We start from the raw sequence: 26180 nt of genomic DNA, 5'->3' as shown, positions 1-26180 counted from the left end.
GGATGTTGATGGGATACTTCACTGGGGGTGTGGTCAAGAGATACAACTTTTAAAAAAAAGAAAATCTCAGCATCACAGTAGCTAGCAGAGCTTTTATCTATAAAGAGCAGGTAATCCAGGCTTAGAGAAGGTAGTTTATCTCTTGAGTGGTGTTAGTAGGAGGTTAAGCTGTCTTTACTACAGATATCTGTCAGCCAGGGGTGTCAGAGGACTTGATTTCCACAGAATCAATTTTCCAATTGTCCAGAGTTCCCTGCCTTCCCCCCAGATGGATTTTCTAACAGTGCATTTTCCCAAGTTTCTCCTTCATTTTTCCTTTGGCTCTTATGTTTTTTGTCTCCCTTTTTTCCCCTCCAGCCTTGATGTGTGTGTTATCATACAGCAACACACCTTAAAGGAAGTATCTGACTTATTTCCTCGTGGCAGAACTGTCAGCCTGTATAAAAGCAACTCTTAAGATGAGTGGCAGCTGCCAAACAAAATAAGACTCATCCATGGTTATTTCTGTGTGGGTGTGGGGGGTGTGCTTCCTCATCAGATGGTCTCTTCTTTCACTTGTGTGCTTCCAAGGCAGGCCAGAGGCAGAACCTAATCTGGTCTCATAGCTTGATTGCTCCACTTTTCATTCAGCCAGATCCTATTTAGTGCTGTAATTCACAAGGTGCCATGAATATTTTAACTTTTACTTCAACTAAAACATGAACTTCTAACAAAACTTCCTGGCTGTGCTAGAGGAATATGGCATCAGAGTTAAATGAATATGTAGCCTTTTTTTTAATCATTTGAGGACATGCCAGGTTAGATCTCTCATCTGGCAGCAAATTCTATTAAAATGAAGTATTTTTGCTGGCTTGCATCCTGTAGCTATAAGCTTTAAAAGAGTGAATGATCCTAAATTGCAACTCTATGGCAAGAAAAGGGAAAACAAAAAATAAAAAATGTGTTTGGATCATTTGATAGTCCGCTGGGTGTATGGAAACATCTGGACTGTTTCAGTAAGTGATACTGAGCATCACTGTTGTGATTGGTTGGCAGTTGTTAAAATATTTTTAGTTAGCTGTTTATTTATTTAGCTGCTGCTTTTTTTCAAGGTTGATTGCTTTAGAATTAAACTATAATTAAACATCATTTTCATCTACTGCAGCACACGTATCATATAGCTTGTGTTACTGAGATGACTGTAGTTCCACTCCTTGGTTTTGTGATACACTGTTTGCAGAGATTAATAACTTTGAGTATACTTTTTGTATATCCTTAGCTGTCTTGCTAAGCCTAGCCTTGTTATTGACCAAGCAACCATTTCAAAGAGGAAAAACTGGCCGCTTGGTCAATATTCAGGCTAATTAGCTAGGCAACTGAACAGAAAACAGCATGTTAATATACCTGGGTTTGTTGTGAAGATGATGCTGTCCTTACTTTTAAGTACCACTTCTATCAAAACACCAACACACACTTTGTCCATCGCTTATAAACTGTAACACAAGGTTGTTTACTTGGTCCACAGCTGGTGCACGGTCCACCAGCTGATACCAATTAAACACAGACACTGACATGACCCTCCAGGCAAAAGGGAAGAAGAAAATGACATTTCTTAATCCCTTTTCCCAAAACATTCTGTCTTACAATAATTAATAAAAACAATATTAAGAATACACCTTCATCCGGAATTATTTTTGACTGCAAAAGGACTGCAAACATGATTGTCCAATCCAAGACCGCCCTGAAGCATTTTGAGCTACATCGACAAAGTTTCCATAAAAAGTTTTAAAGTTGTAATAATTTGCCAGCTGCCCAGTGCAGATTTATAAAGCAGCTTTAATGAATTTGTGATCTAAAATAACCTTTGTGTGAGGAAAAATTTGATTCAGTTCTTTCTGAAAATACAGTATATGTTTTCAAATTGACAATTTTTTTAATTCAGTGTTTCAAAACACTGCACAGCTCAGGGTGTCTGCAGTTCAGGAGGTAGAGTGGCTGTCTTTCATTTTAGATAATGGTTGGTTAGATTCCCAAACTTACTCAGTGTTGATGTGACGTTAAACAAGATACTGGACTCTACCCTACCCAAAGTGTTTCTCGCTTTGAGTAAAAGCATCAGCTAAATAAATGTAATGAATTGGACAATATTTAAGTCTACAGACTAAAGAATGTTATTAAACTGGTAAAGAGGAAAATTGAAGACAAATTTTGCAGTTTTAACTCAACAGTAATAATATATTGAGAGTGAGAACAAACCACACAAATTAAAGTATGAAGTTATGATTCATACCCATTATATGTAAGTAATGAGGCAAGTGAAGTTCTTTATGAGGGGCAACATGACACGAGCCAAGAGAGGAACCTACATTCTCTTCTCTCTTTCAGTGTCAGGTTTGTATAGATGCTATTTTTCCATTTGTGTAATAGACAGACAGCATTGCCTTGAGCTGATATGCAGAGCTAAGTGGAGCTCCTAAAATTTAGGTCAGTGGAAAAGAAGTTCTTTTTTTTGTTTTTGTTTTTTTATTTTATTTTTTGTTGTTGTTTTGTTTGTTTGTTTTGTTGTTGTTTTTTGCAGCTACATTTGCAAGATGCACAATGATCTGAGCATCAAATAAAACTTCAATCTGTCTCCAGTATGCCAAGTTCAATGCAATGGAGTAACGATGAAAATCAAATATTAATATAAAGATTTGCAAGAGATTATTTTTCCCTCCAGATCACAATTATCACATTCAGTTGCACAGGTGGCTTAAATAAATGCAATCTCCATTGAAGCAATAGGCATCTTTGGTCTGCAGGGTAGTGTGGAGTTTTTGTGACAATCTGTACATATGTAAGTTTTGATAAAAGCTCTTTGTGCTCTAGCTGACGCTCCAGCAACAATTCAGGCTCAATATGTCATGTTGCAGTTATGCCTCAACGCACACATGAGCCTCAGACACAAGTGTCCCAGTCCCAGACACCCTGGAAATCTATCAGAAAAATGCAAAAGAAAGATTTGGTCTACCAGGACATGTTCTCAGCATCCCCCCCATTACCTCCATGCTGTCTGGCAACCATTGCCACAGTCACATGATGTTTGCATGGTGACCCCAGGGTGAGAGTCCTATTAGTTAAGCATTAAGAAGGGCTATCCCAAAGGCGTGTTTGAATGCTGTGCCGGCACAAGTGTACATGAACTGTGGGGGCACAAAAAGAGTGAGAGAAACTTGTCAAGGAGAGCAGGAGGGGTGAGCTAAAGATACTAGAGAACAGGCAACTACAGTATGAAGCATTTCAAGGGAGCTGCTATAGATGCTAGTGTTTGCATATGCTCACTTGCACTCCTGTTTATCTGCCCTGCCTCACTTTAGATTACTAAATCACACCATGAGCTATCTGTGGGTCAGCACATATTACCAATGTTTTAAATGAAACTCAAGCGAGGGGGTATTGCTTGAATTACCATTAATTACCATACTCTTACTGAAGCAGGTATTCCTGCTTCCATTTTACAGTGTTTGGTTTGCATGTATATGTATGTAAATTTGCCTATGAAGACAAGGGTGGATGTATAAGCGCATGGAAATAAGCAAACATACTTCCACATCATCAATTAGCCCACAGTGGCGCAGCAGTCCCTTTGTAAACATACTGTCTCTTAGCTCATCTTTTACACAGCTTGCATTATCCCTCTACAGTTTCTCTTCAATGAATCAATGATTCTGTTTAAAATGCAAAAAATAAAGAAACAAAAACACACTGGGAAGCTGCATCAAGCTTAACACCTAACTCAACACTGACATGAAAATGGCTGGCTCTATACGTATTATACTATCCTATAAAAAGCAGCTACCCAAGTAAACTAAAAGGTTTATTGAGACCAGCTTTTTCACACAACCCTGTGTATTCCTGCAAACACGTATGGATATGATTTACGCAAGCCACCCATGCATAAAAAAATTCAGCCTAAGTTCCTTCTTGCATTTCTTCTCTTGTAGCTCATATCTGTTGCTGTGTGCCTCAAACAAGAACTTTAACAGCTTGTCAGAAGGAGAAAGTGCACTAGCCATGATATACCGGTCTGAAGACTAAATCTGCATTCAAGCTGACACTGTCACAGTGGAGTTAAGCAGTAGAGCACTGTGGCAATGAACACTTACACTTTTTTAAATGCTAACATGGCCCCAATAAATTAAATCCAGTGTTCATACAAGTTACAGAATGACACTTAGCTGCTTCACTCTAAGCTGCCACTCGAACTGATTTTCAACCCAAGGAATGTGTTATCGTGCAGGCTCCATAAATCATTCATAAGTATATCTGGAGATCAGAGTGAATTTATCACAGGAGATCAGAGTGAATGCTTTAGTAGCCATGTTTGCTATGATCCATAAGATCACAACCAAAATATCAAGAATGCTGGAGCTCAAATCAGTGCAATGCCAGGATGAGTCCCAGTTGTCCTGTTATAGGATGTGGTGTAAGCACTCACTAACAGATGATTTCTTTGCTTTCCTTCTTTTTGCAGAAAGCCCGCTTGGCCAGGATACGAATATCCAAAACTGGAAGCTCCAGTGCCTTCCTCCACAACAAGCGCAACGGCCTGTTCAATGAAGCTCTAGAACTCACAGTAAGCATTGCTTTATTATCCCACAGAATACCCAGGGCTTACTTACTTTTGTACATTTTCTTAACTAATGACACAAAAATCCTGACCTCTGATGTGACAGAGTCACTACATACAGGCCTCGCTTGTCCATCCATTAATTATCCCAGCATCCCATCAGAGCAGCTAACTGTGATCTCACTTGGTAAGCGGCACATTTAATGTGAGCATCTCTGAGCCCAGCTGAGGAAGAGGCTCGAGGCAAGGCAGCAGGAAATGTAAACACAACTCAAGGATGTTCGCTGCCTTACCAAGATGCTGTGGTTCACAAGCACCATAGTGGCCCAGGGGCTGACACAGCACAAAAACAAGTGCTTCCTCCACATTCTCACTCATTTTCTATGTGTCTCCATTGCTTTATCTCTCTTCAGCAGCAGACACATTCAGAATGGCAACAGTGAGACTCAAGCTATGACTGAATAATGCAGGGAATTTACAGTAATGCCTGAAGGGGAAAAAAAAAAACTTGGAGAAGTTGTATTGTAGTTATTTGTAGTTTCCGTATGTGTTTATAATTTTATTGATTATAAGCAATACTTCATGTTTATAGCACAGTGAATATTAATGGATAAAGCTGCTATGCTGAAGCTTTTGTAAGATTTAAGTTAATTCCATAACAGTGTTAAGAGCAGCAAAAGTTTTCTAAAGGTATCTATCAACAAGGATTTTCCTTTATTGACATTTTTTACACTCAGGAAATATATGCTGTATGGACTTATTGTTTATAGTAAGCCACTTAATTTTCTCACAGATGTGTTTTTAGTGAAGTTTGGATCCACTGTTACATAAATAATTTAGAGCGAGGAAGCATCACTTCTGGCTATGAGGATTGTACCACTTTTCTAACAAACTTTTTACTTAAACAAAAACAAGCAGAGTTGGAGTCCTGCAGCAACAGTCTTCTCATGCTAAGAGTCACCAGTTTATAAAATAAATTTAGATATATATACTCATCATCCCAGCTTGAAAACCGCTGACAAGCAAAGTGGATAGAATTGACACTACTGTTACATTTCAGTGCTGTGAAACCTTGACCTCTGATATCATATGGATGTTACTTTGACATACACTGCTAATCTAAATATTACTTCAGACCAGTCACATCCCATTAGTGGGTGCTTACAGCCACGATAATTAAACCCCTGAAGCAAGCCCTTCCCACAAAGGACCCACTCTTTAGCTCACTGAATTTAGATCAAATATCTCAATGGCAGAACCTCAAGAAGCCTCCAGAGGTCTTGATATGTGTTCATTTCGTTCACCAGTAAACCATATTAGTGAGATCAGTATGTACAATATTAACAAAATGTTAATTGCTGTCAAATGTGTAATTTTTACTAACAATATGACCAGCACCATGCAGAGCAACAGTGTGTTTTGTCACAAGGGAGATCAAGCTGTTTCCACTCTACAGTATGGTGGCCACCTGCGTGGTGAGCCATAGCCGCCTCCAGACAGATTGCTGATACAGGCTTGCAGTTGCATGTATAGAGACAGCCAGAAATAGCTCAGTCCTAAACACCTGTGTTCTTCTTCTGTTTTAGCTCCACATAAGCAGCTGAGTAGAGGAAAACTGAGTCATCAGCCCAGGAATGTACCCTCTCAGCAAAGAAGTCTCTGCTTACATCACCGCCACACACTTAACAAACAGAAAATTGCTGCTACAAATCTTCCAAACATGGCATTTTGCTTGCCTCTTGGCACTGCTGTGCAGCATGCAGGATGAGGGCAGTACTTTTGGCTTTGTGTATATTTCTATAAACAGCTCAACTATGGATTCTGTTGGGGAAGACTGATGTAACACATTGAAAGTCTAAAAGTGAAACACAGCTGTAATTCTGACAAGAACACTGATGACATTTTGCAAGAGACAAAAGAGGCAGCTTCTAGCTGACAATTTGTTTGCAGATTGTTTAGCAAATAATCATTTTTTTGTGCACTGTCTTCTCAATTTTAGGTACATTGAGATATATGACTTAAAAACAAATGTATTCCATGTGTTTTATTAGGTTGTGTATCTAAATATATGATTTTTTCCTCATCTTGACAAACAATGCTAAACTCTCCCTCAAGGTGTGAAGACAGAATCTGTCATTTTCCTGAACAAAATAAGCAAATGAACTGCTGTCATCCATCTATTCATCCATTTCCTAAACCCGCCTATTTAAATGTAGGGTCGCGGGGCTGACTTGCAACAGTTGAATGTTTTTGGGTTTTTGTTTTTCTACATTTTTACTGGTTTCTTTTACTTCTCCTCATCACCTTCTCTGAGTCACCTCCACTGCAGAGAAAATGGCTTTTGTCTCTAAACCACAGCAGAACAAGAAGCAGCACTAAAGGATACGGAATATGGAAAACAAGTCATTAGCGAGTTGCTTATAGCAAACCTTAGCAACAGCAAGCAAGGAGGCAAAATGTCACAATGGAAATTTTTAAATGAACTGTATACTGAATATCAGGTGTGAGCTGTACTAGAAGTCCCCCTCCCCTCACAGATCAGTGCACTGGCTCCACTGATGTTAGACGAAATGCCTCTAAGGTTTGGAATAGTAAATGTTCTCCGCTTCTGACTGGCACGGCTGCAGCCCTGACGGCTGTCTGTTCTCAGCTCTGAACTACGTACACGAATAAAACTCTACCTGTCTGGTCTTCTTTTGCCTCCTTCTTCAACTCAAGCAACTTCCATAAAAGACTAACATTTCAGATACTGACACAGCAGCTGGCAGCACACATCACATAAGCGTCTTTCTGAAAGAGAATGTAGTGTTACATTCATTTTACAGGTGTATATTTGTGTGTCTGTGTGTTTGCTTCAGAGTTCCACTGAGGATGAGCAACATTTAAACAAGTCTACCTCTCTTTTGGAGAGCCAGCACCACCACCTGCTGCACTGTCTGGAGAAAACTACTGTGAGTTTACACAAGCTTTTTATCTTTTGTAACCTTTGTTTTTTTTCACCAGAAACATACAAAAAGCCTAATGCCTGAGTTCTACAATGGTCATTTATTAGTAGTGTGAAAGTCCAAATTGTGCAGCCCTCCAGACTTTTCTCTGTAGTTGTAGCTCATTAGGTGAAAATAACTGACATCTTTCCACAATAGAATTCTTTTGCATCCATGTTCACTGTACTGTACACTGCAGCGTGATGTCCAATACACCACATTTCCCTTATGATACATGCATGCCTGCCTATATGTGATGCAGCATTGTTTCTCAACCAAACATAGTCTCCAGCATGTGTAGATGCTCAGGCACCCAAATTCTCATTATCTATGTTATAGATCTGTAAAAGCAGACAACACAGTGACCACTGTAAAGAATATTTAGGTTTGTACTGTGAGGTGAACTTTATCAAACAGTTTTCTACTAAAATGGATTTATGTTGGTATCCATTTAACATTGATTTAAGTCCAGTATTCACTCTACTTTTGCTTGATTTTGCTATCATCCAGCTCTGCTGTCTGGAACAGTTAAGAAGTAATTCTCTGCGGACTCGTCGCCATGAGCAACCGCTTTTCATGTACAAGTAGTTATGTGATTCATTGTTTTATGGAAAAGTGTTGACTCCAACTGCTTTAAGAAAGTCTTACACTGGGAAAATGTATCTGTTTCATGCTCCAACACATGAATAAATAGCTGAGAGTTTCCATTTAACCTAAATGAAGAATATTCAAAACATTCTTAGAGCAGTTGTTAACTGGAAATGAAGCAGAAAATCAACCCATTCCACATGGTCACAAATACAAACATTTAAATATAAGGTCTAATTTGTGATTCTGTCTTTGTTTTGAAGAACCATGAGTTCGTGGATGAGCAGTATTACCAGCAGAGCTACCTGGAGTCAGGGCTGCAGAATTATCCATCTCGAAGCCCCTCCCTCTCCAGCCAAGATGGCGTGACAGGCACATGCTGCACCCGCCGAAGCAAGAAGCACCACACACCTTTACCAAACGCCAGTGCCCCTGCACACATGCAGCCTTTGACACACACGCACACACACCAACAAGGCTTCCAGGAGCTCAGCACCATCCACATCCAACCCCTCAGCACCAGGTGAGGATTTCCAAATCAAGTTCCCTTTACTTTTTTTTCTCTTTCGTCCTTTTTTGCACAATCTGAGCTGGAAATGTTATGTTTTTATGTGTCAGTTCTATCCAGTTCTATGCGGGCTAAAGACTAATCTGAAACTCTATCATTTCATACCATTAACCTAATTACCCATCATATAATGACAACTGACAAGTGGCTGATTTACTATCAGATTGCCCTCATAATATTTAGTGATCAGAAATTATGATAAAAGTTATTTTGTCTCAAACAAGTTCTTGAATAAAAGTGTATATAAAACATTTACATTAAGTTTTCTCTGGTCTTAGCAAAAGAAAGACTTCATTAGCAGTAGAAAGCTGCAGAAAGGAAGTTTTCCTCAACTGCAGCTGGTCTGGAAAAAAATCCAGGCCCCTGAAGCTTCATTCCCCTTTTAGCAAAATATTTTTTTCTGGGATTATCTTAATCCATGATTGTCTTTAATTTTTCCTGCAGCCGCTCCAGTCTGAACATGCGCGTAGATGAGCCAGCACCTCTGAATTGCCAGAGCAGTCAGATCACCACAGCAATCATCAGCATCCCCACACCGCCGGTGACAACTCCAGAGGGCGACGCTCATCTGCCCGCCGGCCCCATTCATCAAAATGTTGTGAAGGTGTCCGCACTGTGAAGACTATAGTGCAGGCGCATGACATAGAAAGACAGATAAAGACTCTCTGAGAAAGACTGAGGGACGGAGGAGAACTCAGAATGATGGCGGAGAGGGCGTTAGAGTCCTTGGTGGAGCCTGCCCTCTGCTGGTCATGTCCTGCAACGGCATGGACTTTAAACTGATGGAAGATGGCTTTTAGACACACTATCTTAATGTTAGTGGTTGGCATACACATGTGTTTGTATGCAAGTGTGAATGAAAGAGTGGGCCAGATGAAAAGGGAGTTATTTAAGATTAGGAAGTGAGTAAGTGTGTGTCTCTAAGTGTTAGAAGTGGGTTCCCAGAGTAAGTCATGTGTCACTGTGCACAAAGCACCTTTTTCATGATTTATGCTTTAGTTTCACCATTATTTTTAAGCTGGAGTTAAAAGGGAAAACAAAGAAAACTCAAAGGGAATGAAAAAAACTCACAATCAGAACTTTTTCCTCCACTGATTCATTCTGCCTTTATATTTAGTTATTTTTGTCCACTTACCTGTTGATTGATAAACATCCCACCAGTCCTTTTCAGATCGAATACCATTCCACTTCCGTATAAATTCTCAAATATGAAAAGTCGTAGGTGTCTCTGTGATGGCGTTACAAATGAGTTTCGTATTTGTGAACGAGTGAATTTTTGCTAGATAGCAAAATTGTGAAGTTTCTGAAAGGAAGTGTGTGCACTTGCGTGTGGGGGTGTGTGTTTCTCTCAGTTGATTGAAAACTTGGGTTTCAATTCTTCTGAAAGTCTCTATGGTTCAGTATATGGTATATTTGACTAGCTGCCACTCTGAAAAGTTCATTGCACATATTTCTGTCTAAAATTCTCAGCTGCAAGGGTTTTATACTGTATGTGCCTGTTTTGCCAGAGTAAAAAGAGATGTATTTGTTTTTTTTTATAGTCTTCTGAATTTCTCCCTCCTCTATTCCCTTTTAAAGCCCAACTGACCTCAAATAACAGATTTCTTTAAGAAAGAAACTAGAAAAGTTTATTTTGAATCCAAACATCTATTATTCAAAAGCACAAGGTGTTTGCTGAGAATTTCTGACACAAATCTGCCCTGAGCTTGTGATCCTTGTGAATATTGTTAATAGAATATTTTGTAATATTTGACCATCGTTTGGCAGACCCAGTGAAGCCATCCTCTCATTTTCACTCTCCTCTCTACGTCCTTCTCTTTCTCGTTGTTGTCCTGTTGTAACCCCACCTTCTGTGTGAACAACAGTATGCTTTCAGTAGTCTTTATAGCTGTTTTTACTTCCCCAAACTCAGCAGGCATTTTTCAGAGTTGTTGAGTATGTGTACTCTGTGTGGTTAGGAAACTTGGTGTTTGTACTTTTTGTCCTCCTTGGTGTTTCAAAGGACTTTTTTCTTTTTCTTTTACTATCTTTTTTATTTTCAGCTTTATCTTCCAGAGACTATAAAGCAGGAAAGTCTGTTGTAAAGGTGACCACAGAGACACAGAGGACACTGTATGAACTATCCACAGTTCTCTGTTATTAAAAATGTGTTGTTCTGTATGTTCTCTCTCAATTCATACCTGAAGCATCACTTCCCATCAAAGTCAGCCTTTGTAACTATAGATGATGACATTTTAGCTCCAACCTGATGCTGCTCTTTTGGCCCCTGTATATTTTTTTTTTCTTTCAACCTTGAATGTCATTGTGAATTGAGTGGGCTAAGAGATAGTCAGGTCTGCCTTTAGGGTTGGTGAGACCACAACTAGATGTTCACTACAGCAGAAAGGAGCAGCTTCAGCTATAGCAGGCTAACCACCAACTTATGCTCTGTGTAGTGGAAACATATTGGTGATCAAGAGCACACAGACTGGGCAACAGATGCACCAGTGTCTGCCATTTCAAAAGCAATACTGGAATTAGTGTTACATTATGTCTGCTTACCTGTAGCTGATGTTACTTTGTTTTTTCATGCTGAAGTGGACTTTTTGAAACTGTTAAACTAGCAGCAAATGTATCATACTCTTATAGAAAAATATATGTGCTGAATTAGCTTAAAATTGAAATCTTGAAAGCTTAACCGGTATTTGTACTAAAAAACAAAAAGACATATCACATCAGCAAATGTTTGGAGGATATATATATATATATACATATATATATATATATATATATATATATATATATATATATATCAGAGCATCACTTAGTGAAATCCTACTTTCTTGCTGATAGTACCAACCCAGAGAAAACTAAAACCATTCTACCAAGTCAGAGCAGGATGTGTTTTACATCTGATTTTCCTAGTAGTGGTCTCGTGCTATGGTTGGAAACTTAGTACTGTACCAAGTGACAACAACTGCCTAGATCCAGTATTAGTGTTTAGTCAAATTGTGCGCAAAGTTACATGGATTAAAAAAAATAAGACAAGCACAGGCCAGTGAAGCTTTTTCGGTGTATTTTTAAAAGTGGTTAAACACATTTCATATTCACAGCATAAAGTCTGACATTTCAAATCTACAGAAATCCACAAGTTTGACATGGTTGGTGGTGGCAGAAGTGAGGCTCCCTGTATTTCGTTGCTAAGAAGGATGACGATTAAGTTCCTGCCTCCCTGTTTTACAACAGGTTGTTTTGTGTCAGCTACACTTTCAACTGACTCAACTGTCTGTGATTGTGTTTGTCTCTCTGTTATGTACTCTCTTTTGTCTTCTCTCTGGGCTCACTCAGTTTTCCTCTCACTCTTTGCTTTGCCCTCTTTGCCACCTGTCGTTAAGATTACTGCTGTGCGTATCTTGTCAGGTGTTGGATATTATTTATGACCTTGTCTTGTGTCCCAACTGTGAAACGCCTGATAAAACATCTATATCTGCCACAAATAGACAGTCTGTGGACTCATCTCTTTGCCTTGAAATGTCTCTTTGTGATCAGGTGTGTAAACACAAGGTAGCTTGTACAAATTTAGCTTCTGGGCTGTTTTCATTTCCAAAAGTGCAGTGTTTGTGGTGACCCAAATGTTCTTATTCAAGTGGTGAACCCTCAGGCTAATGGTTTTATGATGCATCCTGGGATTCAGGAGAGGGTCTTGCAGAGTTCATAGCAAAACGACCTGGTGACAATGAATATCTCCAGCTCCGTTAGCAGCTCCTGGAAAAACAGAGTTTAGTAAAGCTGTTTTAAATTTTTACAAAAACAAATTTGTGTAGAGCTTCAAATAAATGAGAAACCAAGCACACAATTTTATCTACACAATTGTGTTGCAGTTTTTTCCACATTTTAATATTGTGTGATAAAACTTAATTTTAACTCTCAACTCACGCTGACAGCATTAGTTGAAATACCACCATGGGAACCCTGAGAAGCATGAACACAGTGTTTATGTACCTAAACATCTGGTCCAGTTTTCTCTTCATGCGTTTCTTCACTGATACACTGCCTTAGTGGAGTTCAGGATTGCTTTACAACTTTAAATATCTACAAAATGAATGAAAGTTTCAGCCACAGTCCCTAATGTGAAGATGGTTGTACATAACAAAAAGCAAAACAAGGAAAAAATACTTTTTCTGAATGAATCAGAAAACATGCAAACATCATGGACTCACTACACTTTGAGGATGTGCAGTTAGTTTCAATAAATAAAACAGATATGACTCAAAACACATATATTTGCAGAATATTCTGGTTTTGTTAAAGAAAAGAAAAACATCTCAGAATGTTCTAATAAAATCATTGTATTTTTTTTCTTTTGTTTTCCAATCACATAAAATATATCTAAACAAATAATGGAATCACCTTTCAGTTTACACTTCTAAAACAAATTGTGAATATGTAAATAAGTCTGTAGTTAAAAGAGTGTGTGTGTGCAGAGCTTAATGAGCTGTTTCTTCTGCATGATTGGCAGGAAACGCAACCCCAACAAGAGAGCTGTCCGCAAGGAAAAAGGCTTAGAAAACTCCATGAAGAATCAATCATGAATAAAACTATGTTTCCTTATCTAAAGCACAGGTCCAATGAAACATATAAAGCTCAATGAGATGACTAGAAAACAATCTGGATCTCAATCCAGTTGGGAAGTTTTGGTGGAAACTGAGGAAAATAGTTCATAACAAGACTCCATCATGCAAAACTGATCTGTAAGCTAGCATTGGAAAATGGCTGGAATCTAACTGATGAGCAATATTGATTTCCATTAGAGAAGTTTATGCTTTAAACAATTAAATCTGTCACTAAAACCAGAGCAGGTGCAAAGTACTCTTTATTTTTCTCTACTTTATTTAAAATAATTGCAAAAAAAATTACAATTTTATCCATCATTTTTTTAATCCACTGTACAAAGCTATTTATGTTTCTATCAGTGTATATTTTTACAAGAAGTTGCAAATACATTTCCTCCAAATGTAGTAACTCCATAGTTTCTGCCAGGGGTTGTATCCAAAATTAGGCTGGACACCCAGAAATAATCTAGTGTCAAGCCCTTGTTTTTCCTCTGCAGTTTGAAAAAAAAAGAGGGCAATTGCTTAGAAACACTCCATGCTGATGCTCATCAGTGAGCATCTGCACAAAGCTACACAAGTGAAACAATACTGGTTTCCTCTTGTCATGCAGAAAAGACACATAGCACAGTTCGGTCATCTCTAGAAACTAAGCTGTCAAGAAAGGTGTTTGTAAGAATCTGGAAGCTACTTGTTTGGTTCAACTCACAAATTACTCAATAAGACTTCAAATGATTATGCTTCTGAAACTAAGAAACAAAACACCCATACAAGTTTTATTTGGATCCAGCTGTATGTTCTATAAATTGTAAACATCTATCCTCTCACCAGCCCTCTGTTAATTATTATACTGCTGAAAATGTTGCATCCTAACAATTGTCCACATGAGTGTTGTGCTGAGTACACAGAGCATTCACCTTTGCTTCATGATTTATATTGCTAATTTCTATGCTACACTTACCATTTGTCATGCCCATCACAAACAGGATGAATGGGTTGGTAGGGAGATTAGTCTGTAATCAGGAGCATGACCCACTGAACGTGCAGAATAGTTCCATCTTCATCTGTACACAAGTTTAGACTGATGACTGGGAGTCCTGTGTATAACCCCAGTGCAAAATGAACACTGACGAAGCAGAGCAATAAAACAAAATATTCCAGACAGCAAAACTTTAAACCATGTAAACCAAACTAAAAACATTACAAAAATGTTTGTTTTCTGAGAAGTTTTGTGAATTTTTGTCCTATTTTGCACCTCAAGGCCCCTGAACTTGTGTCAACAAAAGAATGCTTTACAGTCAACAGTATATGTGCAATCCAGGTATTTATTAGAAAAATAACAGACACCATACACTACATGGATTTGTTGAAAACAACTTACATATAAAGGTGTCGAACACTTCCTTGTCCTTTCATGCAGGTTACAATCGGACATGAACTCTGGCCAGCTGAACACATTTTCCCATATAAAAATAAATACAACTGGAAATACTGATCATTCCAGACAGATCAGTGTTTCATGAGCTCTTCCATGTAGACTGCATTCATGCGATAAGCTGCCATCCAGTTGTGAGCAACACTGTAGTAGCTTTGATACCCAGGCTCTTGAGAAATGGACAAAGACGTGTAATAATCACTCCAGGCTCTGTAATAGTTTCTCCAGTAGGTCTCTGTGCTCCAATCTTTCTCCATCTCCGTGCTATCTTCTTTATTCCCTTTCCTCTTTGGCTTTCCTTTTATCTCAGAGTGCTTTTTTCCCTCTTTTTTTAGCTTTCTGGATTCATCTCTCCAACTCCACGCTGGAGGTTCCCGGTGTGTTCCTCTGCTTCCTTCAGTGCTTGGTTCAGATTTGGTGCTCTTATGTTCAGACAAAGCCTTTCCACTTGTTGCACAGATTGTCTGGTCCTGTATTCTGGGTGCAGAGGGTTTGTGCACGGCCGGTCTTTCAGCCTGAGGCCTAGTGACTGCTCTGTATTCAGGTCCTGTAGTCTGATTCAATCCTCTGAGAGTCACATCATCCTCCATATCAGACTGGGAGCTACAAGAACCAGAAACTAATCTCTGAGATGAAAAGTCTGATGTTAACCTTCTGTTCCGAGTTATATTTTGAGCTCCGTCATCAACAAGCATAACAGACTCCCTATATCCACTCTGATCATTGGGGCCACCACCTTCTTTGCCTCCAAACAACCTGATGACCTCCACTGATCTCCCTAAACCAGTAGTGATGAAGGTTTCGAAGTCCTGCTCAGCCTCCTCAAAAGGAACAAATGTCGACCTGCAATTTTTGAAAGAGCTGAGGGGAGGGATCTTCGGCAGAGCGTCTTGCAGCTCTTTTAGAGTCTGACTTGCTTGAGAAGAACTCTGTGGTGGCACAGTATCCCTTTTTGGAGATGTCTGCCTTGTATTTTCCTCAGTATGTGGTCCTCTCCTCGGTGCTGGGTGAGTCTTATCTGACTTTCTTTGACTGCTGTGCTCTACAACCTGATCACGGATGGGATCAGACACAGGTACGCCAGTCTTTGTATGCCTCTTCTTTTCAGGTTTGGACATCAGCTGGGAAACTGGGCTTGGAACGGAGGCATCAGCACAGACATCCCAGTCACATGGCTCATCCATCAGCCCGGGCTCTAAGGTGGCTAAATGACAGCAGACATGAGACAGGGATTATTTTTCTTGATTAACATTAAATCAAAAGGCTTGACATACAAAGATAAATTTACACATGCTGATTGTCGGACTTACAAGGCAGTGCAGTCAAACTGAGGCCACACTTTTGGGCGATGGCCATCATCTTGTTCTCCTCCTCACCATGGCAACAGTAGGTCACAGCCAGTCCCTGAGTGCCTACAGAGAAATCTTAATTGTCATGTGGAACCATATAATGACCAGAAAAGAGGTAAAGGAGGATGTAAGAGTTGTGTAATGGGATGACAGGTGTACACACACACACACACATCCTCAATGATAGTGTATGCAAGATTTAATAACCTTCCCTTTACAATACAGCACACAAGTTAGCTCAGGATAATCACAATCTAATGCAGATGACTAACAACCTGTTGACCTTTCTCTGGGTTTCAGACACTTAAGAAACCAGAGCCAATCTTCAAAATAGTGTTAATGCAGTCAAGAAGAAGCTAATTAAATTTAGAGCAAAAACCTGCCTCAAAAAGAACTTTAAAAATGAATAAAATGGAACAAGAATAAGAAAAAGTGTCTCCTGGACTGCAAGTAAAAATAATCCTCCAGCTATTTTTGTCTCAGTCAAGGTAGTTGGAAAACATCTGCAGCAGAAAACATGTTGTTTTCCAAGAATGTGACTCAAAAAGAGGACGAACTCTGCAATAATGATGTAACTTCTCCACAAACAACCTCTCCTGCTGTAATGTCATCAGCCACCTAGAGTGCCTGGTGGAGTCATGTTTAAAACGATAAATAATCAAAAATAAGAAAACTTTCTGAGTGCCTCTGACTTCTTGAGACTTACCAAAACGCCCAGCCCGTCCAATCCTGTGCATGTAGGTTTCCCAATCCTGTGGCACGTCCAGGTTTATCACCAGGTTCACCTTCTCAGCATCGATGCCCCTGGAGGTCTGTTACAGAAGGAAGGAATGGAAAAAGATATTTATGTGCAAAAGGGAATCAGTGTTAGCTTGTGGAAAATAGATGAAAGGAAATAGAAAGCAATGCAATGAAAGATGAGTCTCACCAGGTCAGTAGAGATGAGCACTCTGCACTGGTACTGCTTCAGTTTTGACATTGCCTCCAGTCTCTGGTCCTGACTCAGACCACCTGTACAGATCACACATGGCCTCATTAAATGTGATCACATCTACTCTCCTGAGGCAGCCAACAATAATACAAAACCAGTCTGTTCTTATAAAAAAAGGCTTTTATAATAGATACCTTTATTATAATATACCTCTAAATTAGTAGATTACTATTGTTTCCTCATGCCTCTGTGTGTTTGTGCTAAGCTAACTGGTTGCTGATTTCTTTTAATTTATCTTATTACCAAGCATTGCACATTTTACAGTTTTAACATCACCTGATATGCAAACAGCAGGTAAGCCTTTGGAGGACAGGATGTCTGCCAGGTGCTGGGCCCTGTGGGAATAAAACACATTAATTTCCAAATCTAATTCGTTTCTTTTTGTTTGTTTGTTTTATTTGTTTTCCTGCTTAGTAATGAAGTTAATCACCAGCAGCTGTGAAGATGAGGGTAAACATTAAAGCTGTTGTTACCTTGTGTGCATGTTGGAAAACACCAAGGCCTGGTTGAACGGGATTTTACTGAACAGCTCGAGTAAGTGCTGCAACTTCTCCTCAAACACCTTGTGAGGTAGCGGATGAGACTGCACCAACTTGTAATACTGCTTCAGCCCTGGGGGGTTTGGAGGGGGGGCACAAAGGAAAACACGCAGTCATTCATTCAAAGAGACCAAACAATGGATAAAAAGCTGGATTTGTAAACTTCTGAGCCATTTTCTGGCTAAATGTGATCCTGTTGGGGGGGGTCAGAGTTATCTCATATGTGACAGTGCAGTTGCATCAAGTGAAGAGTTAAGAACTAGAATGGAAACTGATGTTAGAACCCATTAAAAGGGGTCTTACCTTTCAGGCCCATATCACTCGGATTGAGCCTGACAAAAGTGGGCTCATTCATGTAGCGGGTAAGGTACTGAGCAAGGGATTCTGGGTAGGTTGCAGAGAGTGCAAGCATCTGTTTGTTGACAGGCAGAGAGGAAAATATCCAGCTGAGGAAGAGCAAGGACATGGGTGAATGTGGTTTGTACAATTGCATAAATATGAGCTATTAGAGCTGATTTTTCTGAGGGAAACTGTGCCTCCTTTACTTTATCTGTTCCTGGAAGCTGCCCTCCTCCAGCAGCTTGTCTGCTTCATCCAGAACAAACAGTCTGATACTGGCAGTGGACAACATACCCAGCTCGATAAGCTGCTTGATACGACCTGCACAAGCAAGCAGGAACAATGTTGCCAAACCAAAACGGCAGCATAATTATCACATTTACAGGCTATGTTTGTCCATTCCCCCCTGGCCTCTTACCAGGTGAACCCACAGCTATGTGACACTTCTTCAGATGGGCTTTGTCTTGACTCACAGGCCTGCCCCCGATAAAAACGTGGCACTCCAGGCCCTCCATGGCGCAGCCGATGGCCATCACCACTGAATGGATCTGCACCGCTATCTCACGTGTAGGAGCCAAAACAAGAACCTGCAGGAAAAGAAAGAGGTTGTTTATGAGCAACATTTCATGTCAGCAACTTACTGGGAGAGGATTAAAGATGGGCAGGTGCTGGATTATTACCGATCAGTAAGACCTCACAACTATTAAGATTAAAGTGCATCATAAAAAGAGCAGGTGTACCTCTTCTTTATTGTAAATGCCTGTATTTCATCTATAGTTTTGACAGTAAGTAGCTTAAACTCATCAGATTACAACCACCAAAACCAAAGTGATTACTGTTGACCATCTGTTGGTGGCTAAATGAATGCAGTATTTAATTGTCACTGACAACTGAAGATGTCACTCTTCATCTAGAGCTTGTCTGATGTGGATCTGCTCACCTGAGTAGCCGGATTCTCTGGGACAAGAGAGTCAAGGGCAATGGTGCAGAACACGCACGTCTTTCCCGTGCCAGACTTGGCTTGTACAATCAAATCTGAAACAAAAGATGGACAATGAAGGCTGCACAGGAAGCCAGAACAAACACAATCATGGTTTTGTTGTCTAAAATTAAATACTCTTGATTGGGTGCAATCAATCAATGTTTACCTCAAGCATGCTTTGATTAAGCACTAATGGCTTCACTGCTGCAGACTAGAGCCTGCACTACACAGGATACAAACAAGTGGACGTAGCAAAAACCTTATCTTATGTGTACCCTTTGGATATTGTCAAACCACATTTTCTAAACGTGGTTTGAAAACTCGGGCCATGTCAAACATTTCCACATGAGAGGAGCAAATCAGCAGGAACTGAGTTTACACATTAGTGTCACTAACTGTGGAGCTGTGGGCAGATGGGTACTGCAACCCAGGTCCTGACAAGTACAGCTCAAACTCATTTTTTAATTCTCTTTCTAGATTTACACAGTTTTCAACAACATGAAGTCATACAAACAGAAAACTTTCATTTAGATTTGAAAGAAATAGTTTTCCTGGTGTATTCAGGTCCAGCAAAAACAGAAAAGCAAACACTTGTGTTTTTATCTGAGATCACTTCAGGTAAACAGAAACTGGTCCTTTGATCACTATCCCTTGTTTTGAAAGGCTTCCTTTGACTCCAGAGTTTAGATTAGTGCACCAGCTTGTAGTTATTTGATGTGGCATTTCATCTTTAGTTCATATGGTTGTGCAGCAATGCAAAATGACAATCACAAAGAGAATAAAAACTGTGCTAATGGTCCATTTTTAGACAGCCTCTCCAGTTTTATATTATTTTGTACACATTAAAAGCAACAAAATTTTATACTGAAATGGAAAATGAGCACTAACAATGTGTGATTAATTAATTAAAGAGTCCACTCGCCCTAAAGTGGATCTTTTAATGTCCTGGAGAACATGCGGTGAATACTCCATATCACAGACTGGAAAGACAACCCAATATACACAGGAGTCTATGGTTCAGTCACTTGTTTGTACTGTGAAGAGTAACTGGAAATTGTGTCCCAATATGTCCCTGAAGTCATCTCATATGATGCCCCAGATGATCTGCTTTGACAACAGAGGCTGCAAGAAACAGGAGCTAAAGTGACTTATTGTTCAGACACAGGATGAAAAAGGATTAGTATATTTTTTTTAATAAGGACTCCCCTAAATTCAATCACACAGTTACTTTAGTAGACTCCCAGCAAAAAGCTGGGAATTATCTTTATACGTGTATTAATTGTGGGAGCACCAGAATATACCATTTAACTACTGTTTCTCGCCCAGTCAGTAATCTGAAGATCAGTCAGGATAGATGTGGCTGGCTGTGCAGAGCTCCGGTGACTTACTGAAGGACATTTTAAGCTTTCAAAGGCAGGCGATAATAAATGTGCAGACTAACCTAGAAGACATGTCACCGCACAGTGCACTTCATCATATCAACATGAATCCCGAGGCCATCAAAGACTTCTTTCTTTTGACAAAAACCAGCGTTACCCTGTGACAACCGAGTACTGACGTGTGCTACCAGTAAGGTGAGGAGCAGATACATCAGCCGTCACCAACCCCGGTCCCTCAACATCTGCCATCCTCTGGTTCTACTGTTTCCCTGCTACAACACATCTGACTCAAATCAATGACTCGTCAACAGGCTGGTGAGGAAGATGACAAGTTGTTGGAGAACCTTCTCATTTGAATTTGGTGTGCTGTACCAGGAAAACACATTTGAGGACCGGAGTTGGAGACCACGGATATACTAATATATCTGTTTCTGCTGTTAGTGAGACAAAAATCGACTCTTTTTGACCAGCACACGTGTGAGTTGACCCACTCGGATGTAGAACCTACCGAGTCCGCAGCGGCCCAGCGGGATCGCTTTGAGTTGAATTGGAGACGGTTTCTGGAAGCCAGCGGCGGACAGTCCGTCCAACACGACCTGCGATAGCAGCAGCGAGCCGAAGTCGATCCCCTCCGACAGAAGCACATCGTCGGTCCGCTTGCGTGTTTCGATGTTGTGGGCTGCTTTCTTCATGGAGGCAGCCATGTTTGCAGGTATACTACTGGTATGAAACTACCGGAAACTTAAAATCTCCCAGAAGACTTCGTCTCTGGTGCCCCCTCGTGGCTTGGAGCGGAATTACTCAGTCTGTGCTGCACACCAGCAAATCACCTGAGGATTAAACAGTATGATGTAGCTACTTGAAATTAACAAGAACAGTTTAATAAATGACTATATATATATACATTTTAAACAATTTTGGAATATTTTATGTTTTTTCTGTGTTTGTTGACTTGAGAGGATTAGAACTATAATACACAAGTAACAAAAATTAAAAATAAAAAGTAAGTGACACAGTGCTGATTACGTGGAGGCACAAACAAGAGGGTTAATGAGGTGGTCTGCGCCTGAGGAGGTTACAGTGTCATGACACAAATGTTATTTATTGTGCAGCAAACATCAACACTGAAGATCAACTTAAAAAAGGACAATATGCAAAACTCTATTGATCGGATCCAGACTCTCCTCATGCATTTGTTGCCTTAATTCCTCTGATTTAAATAAAAAGATTTATTTTTTTAAAAGGCCTACAAAAGTAGAGATCAACATTCAGTAAAAATAAATAAAAAACATACTTTACAACTGGATAATAAAGACATTTATTATGCCACACAACACCACTTGATATGTCTGTTTAATTATGTATTATAGAGCATGGGGGCCATTTCTGTCACGTTTACTGCTGTATGACTCAATGTGATCTGGCCTACAATGGTCATGCTATGTGTCCACACATATTGCATGCAGGTGTGTCCTAGAAGATTCAAATTGACTTTTGCATAAATACTAGAGACAAAATATCAGTTTTATCCTCAACATTTCATTTAATTTGCATCGAGGTATATTGTGTTCTCAATTGATTGTATGGAGTTAGTCCAAATTTCTAGTTATTCTGCAGAGAATCTCTTTCTTTGCATACTTCATAAGTATATGATCAATATGTAATGCTCATTATCTGCTACAGAAAAGAATTTAGCTTAAGACTCTAAAAGTCATATCTTATTATTGATTTTTTGCCGAATGAGTCATAGTCAGCAGTAAACCCAGCAATCATGGAAAGTGCAGTGTAAGAGGATATATTTATTGTCCTCCCAATCCGGATCTATGGATTTGTTCTGCCTGAATTAAAAGTCTGCTTATTAAAGTGATCCGGTCTCTCTGTCTTCTCTCAAGTTGTTCCAGAGCATCCAACATGTAGCTCCAACAGAGCAGAAGGTTTTTAGTTATGATTCTTCTCATTCTTATTCTTTTAAATTAGGCACCAGCCTGTTGTCAATCTCTGCTACTGTATTAACCAGTGGACGTTTTGGGACCATTGATGGACTGCTAATACTTTTTTCTTTGTTTTTTAATTGTTTGTTTTGTTTTACCAGAGAGCAGTTTGTGGAATCATCAAACCTTCTGGCTTTTACACACTTCATTTGACCCCACTTAATCAACACACAGCAGAATGGAGTGTGTTAGACTTCATGGAAACTCCTCATCTAACAGCTCAGCCCATTCAGAGCTCCTTTCCCGGAGGGGTTACACAATACTGGCCATTATCATGGGTGTGTTTTCCATGGTGGGGATTATTCTCAATGTCCTGGTAATTGTGGTGACAGCCAGACACAGAAAACTAAGGCAGCCACTCAGCTACGCCCTGGTTAACCTTGCTGTATGTGATCTGGGCTGTGCTGTGTTTGGAGGCCTGCCCACCACACTGAACAGCACCATGGGATACTTCAGCCTAGGACGTTTTGGTTGTGTGTTAGGGGGCTTTGCTGTTGCCTTTTTTGGTAAGTCTATGTTTCGGGAGTTTTCATTTCAAAGTGTTTTTCCTTATAGCATTTCCTAAAAAATAAATGATCCATCTGTCATAACTGATCAACATTCAAGTAAATCACAGTAAAAAAAAAAAAAAAAAAAAAAAGATTTAGGAGGATTATGGCACACAAAGACGTTAATTCTTATTGCAGTTTGTATTTGACAGAAAACATAGCCAGAGGTGGAAAAACAAGAACAGATGACAATGACAAACTCTCAGAAACTGAGAAAAGGAAACTGAGAAGTTTAATTACTTATTGGGGTTATTAACTAATGAGACACAGGTATGGAGCAATTAAGCAACAAAGCATATGCAGGAGGTAAACTAACTGATGTACAGGAAGCACAGCCAACCAACACAACTAAACACGGGAGGCTTTACAAACACACTGAAGAAAAGATGAAAACCAACCTCTAAAAAAACACAGAAAATAATAGAACCCACAGACCATAGTATACACTGCACAGAAAACTAGAAATAATCATGGGGTTTTTGAAGTACCACCACATATCCTGCCTGATTTCATTATTTCATCTAATTTTTCTGTTTTCGCAACAAAATTTACTTTTATTACATTCATTGTAACTTGACACAATAGCAGTTACAAAAGTTCTTATACTGACATCATTGTTTCCTAGATTGTTTGAGCTAGTCAGAAACTTTGGCATTATTTGGAAATCAAGTTTTTAATTTTTTAAATAACATTACCAAGTCTCCGGAAGATTGTTTACCACGGACAGATATATCAGAATTAGAAGTTTTATATCTCAAACTAACTGAAATTTGCTCATGCATTCATCTCAGCCACACTGGATTCATGTACTATAAGTAGAATTATTAAATTAAGCCAGAATTAGTTGGTTTAAATAAAAAATGCATGACATGTTGGACCTTTAACAATACAGCTCATATTATTAATGTTAATGTTTAATGTAGCAGATTAATCTATAATGTGAAGTGTAACTGGAACAATATTTTCCCTGGAGGGAAATATAAGCACCTCATTTTTGGTTCCACCTATCAAGCCCTTTCTTCTTCATTCAGTTTAATTAATAAGTCTTAACGTTTTCTTTCTTTTCTTCCAGGTATAGCAGGTCTGTGCACAATAGCGATCATTTCTGTTGAACGCTACATCATAGTGTGTTATCCCATGGGCGCTGTCCTCTTCCAGACAAGGTATGATTTCATGAAAACAATTTTAAAAATGCCTTTTACAGCATGTCTGACACCATGTTTGTTGCTCTCAGGCATGCCGTTGCAGGAGTGGTTCTGTCCTGGGTCTGGTCATTTGTGTGGAACACCCCACCTCTGTTTGGATGGGGTAGTTTTGAGTTAGAGGGTGTTAAAATTTCCTGTGCTCCAGACTGGTACAGCCGTGACATTGGGAACATGTCCTACATCATCATTTACTTCTCCCTGTGCTTTGCTGTGCCCTTCTTCACCATCATGGTGTCTTACTCACGACTTTTATGGACTCTCCGCCAGGTGAGCAAAGCAGACACTAAACATTCCCTTTTGCTGATTACTTTGATGTTATAATAAAATCTTCTAGCTGGTGTCTTAGGTCACTAAGCTGCAGGTATCTGAAGACAGAAGCACTTATCGTGTAGAGATGCAGGTTGCACGCATGGTGGTGGTGATGGTATTGGCCTTCTTGGTTACCTGGTTGCCTTATGCTGCAATGGCCCTTGCTGTCATCATGGACTCCAGCCTTTATGTGGACCCTGTTATTGCTACCATACCTGTTTATTTTGCTAAAAGCAGCACCGTCTACAACCCCATTATATATATTTTCATGAATAGACAGGTAATTTTTCAACAAGCACATTTATGTTCACACACACAAAAAGAGAAAGGAAAAAATGTAACAGAGGAACTAACCTTATTCATGTCTATGTGTTTCCAGTTTCGAAGCTATGCTGTTTCTACTCTTCTGTGTGGATGGAAACAATGGCCCTCAGAACCACAAATATCTGAGGGGGACAACACCGGCATTTCACTTAACAAGAGCAAAAAAGTCTCAGTGAAAGAAGCTTTAAAAGAATGAATGTGAATACAAATATTCATGTCTCATTTGTGAGGCAGCTCAAGCTTGTCTGATCTACTTTAAAACATCAGCCAACCTCTGCAAAAGACTGCAAGGGCAAAAGACTTTCACAAATCCAAACAAAAATTTTCATCCCGATTTAGATGCCAGAAATGAAGAAATGCTTGGTGACAGCCTTTTAAAAAAACTACATGTGGATTTATGTGGATTGCAGGTTGCAGGTTTTTCTCAGTAGAAAATTTTACTGTAACTTCAGCAGGTTACTTATTTTACATGCATCTACATATCCTGTCTTTTAAACTGTGAGCATATAACATGCTGAATAGTCCCTCTCCTTTTTAGCCTGGAGCCAGATGGCATTTTACTTCTTTTGATTAGTCAAACCCCAGGACAACATTTAGGAAAAACAGGGCTGACACTTCAGTCCAGCTCATTTTCAAGGTGTTTAGGTGTCAGTGTTTGTTGGTCTTAGTAATGTGGTTGTTCTTGTTTTCTTTTTATAGTAATGCTCTTTTGTAAATGTTGTGGTCACTACCAACTACTGTTGTTGTGGTTCCTGTGGTTTTGAAGTTTGCCCTGATTCCACCACGCAATCCTGTCCCTGTTTAAAATGTGATAAGGGACCAAACAGTGCAACCTGTTTTAAAACTTTTAAGAATGTTATTTGGCATTCCTAAAACGGCCTATTTTTATTTTTACCATGTACAGCAAAGGGGGACAAACAGGAAAAGCATTTTTATTTTGTCTGCATTATCTGTTAAAAAACTGTATTGAAGTTGAATTAGTAAACAAAAACATGCAATTTATTTAAAACTGATCAGACAAAATGGTTTATTAGTATTAAACTGTCAATAAAAAAAAAAAAAAAAAATTTGTGGTATTGTTCTTGTGGCAACATGATTTTTTTTTTCTTTGCTGTCATATGTCGTTATCCCAACCCGCCTTCAAATACACATAAGCAGGTTTGATTTTTTTTTCTTTTTGTTTTATTACCATGGATGATGTGTTTTTTTTCTTATTGTGTACTTCTAGAAATATCTGAAAATGAAGCACAGTGTTTTCAATATTACTAATGATTCTCTTTTTTGTTTGTTTGTTTTCCAGTGCAACTGATCAGGGACTACATGTGAAAAAAGCCACATAGAAACTTATTTTTATTTTTATTCGAACAATAGAATACAATGAAATGATCAAACGTCTACAAATCATTTACAATTTTTCACCAAAAGTTACGTCTGCTTCCAAATAAACTAATAATTTGCTTTAAAAGGGGTTT

The 26180-nt window shown here is 39.2% G+C and overlaps 3 protein-coding genes across 3 annotated transcripts in view; 2 read left to right on the top strand and 1 right to left on the bottom strand.

Moving 5' to 3' along the window:
• The window catches only part of kcnd3 (potassium voltage-gated channel, Shal-related subfamily, member 3), a 104523-nt gene extending 94806 nt beyond the window's left edge, over positions 1 to 9717 (top strand). Inside the window, exons 4-7 of the mRNA XM_042004950.1 lie at positions 4493 to 4594; positions 7447 to 7539; positions 8424 to 8683; positions 9173 to 9717. Of these exons, the coding sequence (XP_041860884.1) occupies positions 4493 to 4594; positions 7447 to 7539; positions 8424 to 8683; positions 9173 to 9347 (630 nt within the window). The 3' untranslated portion in view covers positions 9348 to 9717. The remainder of the gene's footprint in view (positions 1 to 4492; positions 4595 to 7446; positions 7540 to 8423; positions 8684 to 9172) is intronic.
• A 4907-nt stretch (positions 9718 to 14624) lies between these two features.
• On the bottom strand, positions 14625 to 21071 carry ddx20 (DEAD (Asp-Glu-Ala-Asp) box polypeptide 20). Its single transcript, XM_042004786.1, has 11 exons — positions 20840 to 21071; positions 18911 to 19005; positions 18389 to 18557; positions 18177 to 18291; positions 17935 to 18077; positions 17566 to 17704; positions 17369 to 17427; positions 17030 to 17112; positions 16808 to 16913; positions 16063 to 16164; positions 14625 to 15956 (listed from the first exon to the last, which is right to left on the bottom strand). The coding sequence occupies exons 1-11, from the start codon at positions 21033 to 21035 to the stop codon at positions 14827 to 14829; spliced, it is 2337 nt and encodes a 778-aa protein (XP_041860720.1). The 5' UTR covers positions 21036 to 21071; the 3' UTR covers positions 14625 to 14826.
• Positions 21072 to 22187: 1116 nt separating this feature from the next.
• On the top strand, positions 22188 to 25284 carry parapinopsina (parapinopsin a). The gene is made up of 5 exons (XM_042005136.1): positions 22188 to 22828; positions 23943 to 24033; positions 24105 to 24342; positions 24422 to 24664; positions 24764 to 25284. The coding sequence occupies exons 1-5, from the start codon at positions 22501 to 22503 to the stop codon at positions 24902 to 24904; spliced, it is 1041 nt and encodes a 346-aa protein (XP_041861070.1). The 5' UTR covers positions 22188 to 22500; the 3' UTR covers positions 24905 to 25284.
• The last annotated feature ends 896 nt before the right edge of the window (positions 25285 to 26180 follow it).

Source organism: Melanotaenia boesemani, chromosome 13 (genome assembly GCF_017639745.1).
Source record: "Melanotaenia boesemani isolate fMelBoe1 chromosome 13, fMelBoe1.pri, whole genome shotgun sequence".
Lineage (NCBI taxonomy): Eukaryota > Metazoa > Chordata > Actinopteri > Atheriniformes > Melanotaeniidae > Melanotaenia > Melanotaenia boesemani.
Note: the sequence above shows the minus strand (reverse complement) of the source record. Positions and strands in the feature narration are given on the sequence as shown.

Coding starts and splice junctions, on each gene's coding strand:
- parapinopsina (XM_042005136.1), top strand. CDS start 22,501: ATGGAGTGTGTTAGACTTCATGGAAACTCCTCATCTAACAGCTCAGCC. Junction 22,829..23,942: donor CTTTGCTGTTGCCTTTTTTG/GTAAGTCTATGT, acceptor CTTTTCTTCCAG/GTATAGCAGGTCTGTGCACA. Junction 24,034..24,104: donor GCTGTCCTCTTCCAGACAAG/GTATGATTTCAT, acceptor TGTTGCTCTCAG/GCATGCCGTTGCAGGAGTGG.
- ddx20 (XM_042004786.1), bottom strand. CDS start 21,035: ATGGCTGCCTCCATGAAGAAAGCAGCCCACAACATCGAAACACGCAAG. Junction 17,113..17,368: donor ACCTGCTGTTTGCATATCAG/GTGATGTTAAAA, acceptor TGATCTGTACAG/GTGGTCTGAGTCAGGACCAG. Junction 16,165..16,807: donor TGGACGGGCTGGGCGTTTTG/GTAAGTCTCAAG, acceptor ATTTCTCTGTAG/GCACTCAGGGACTGGCTGTG.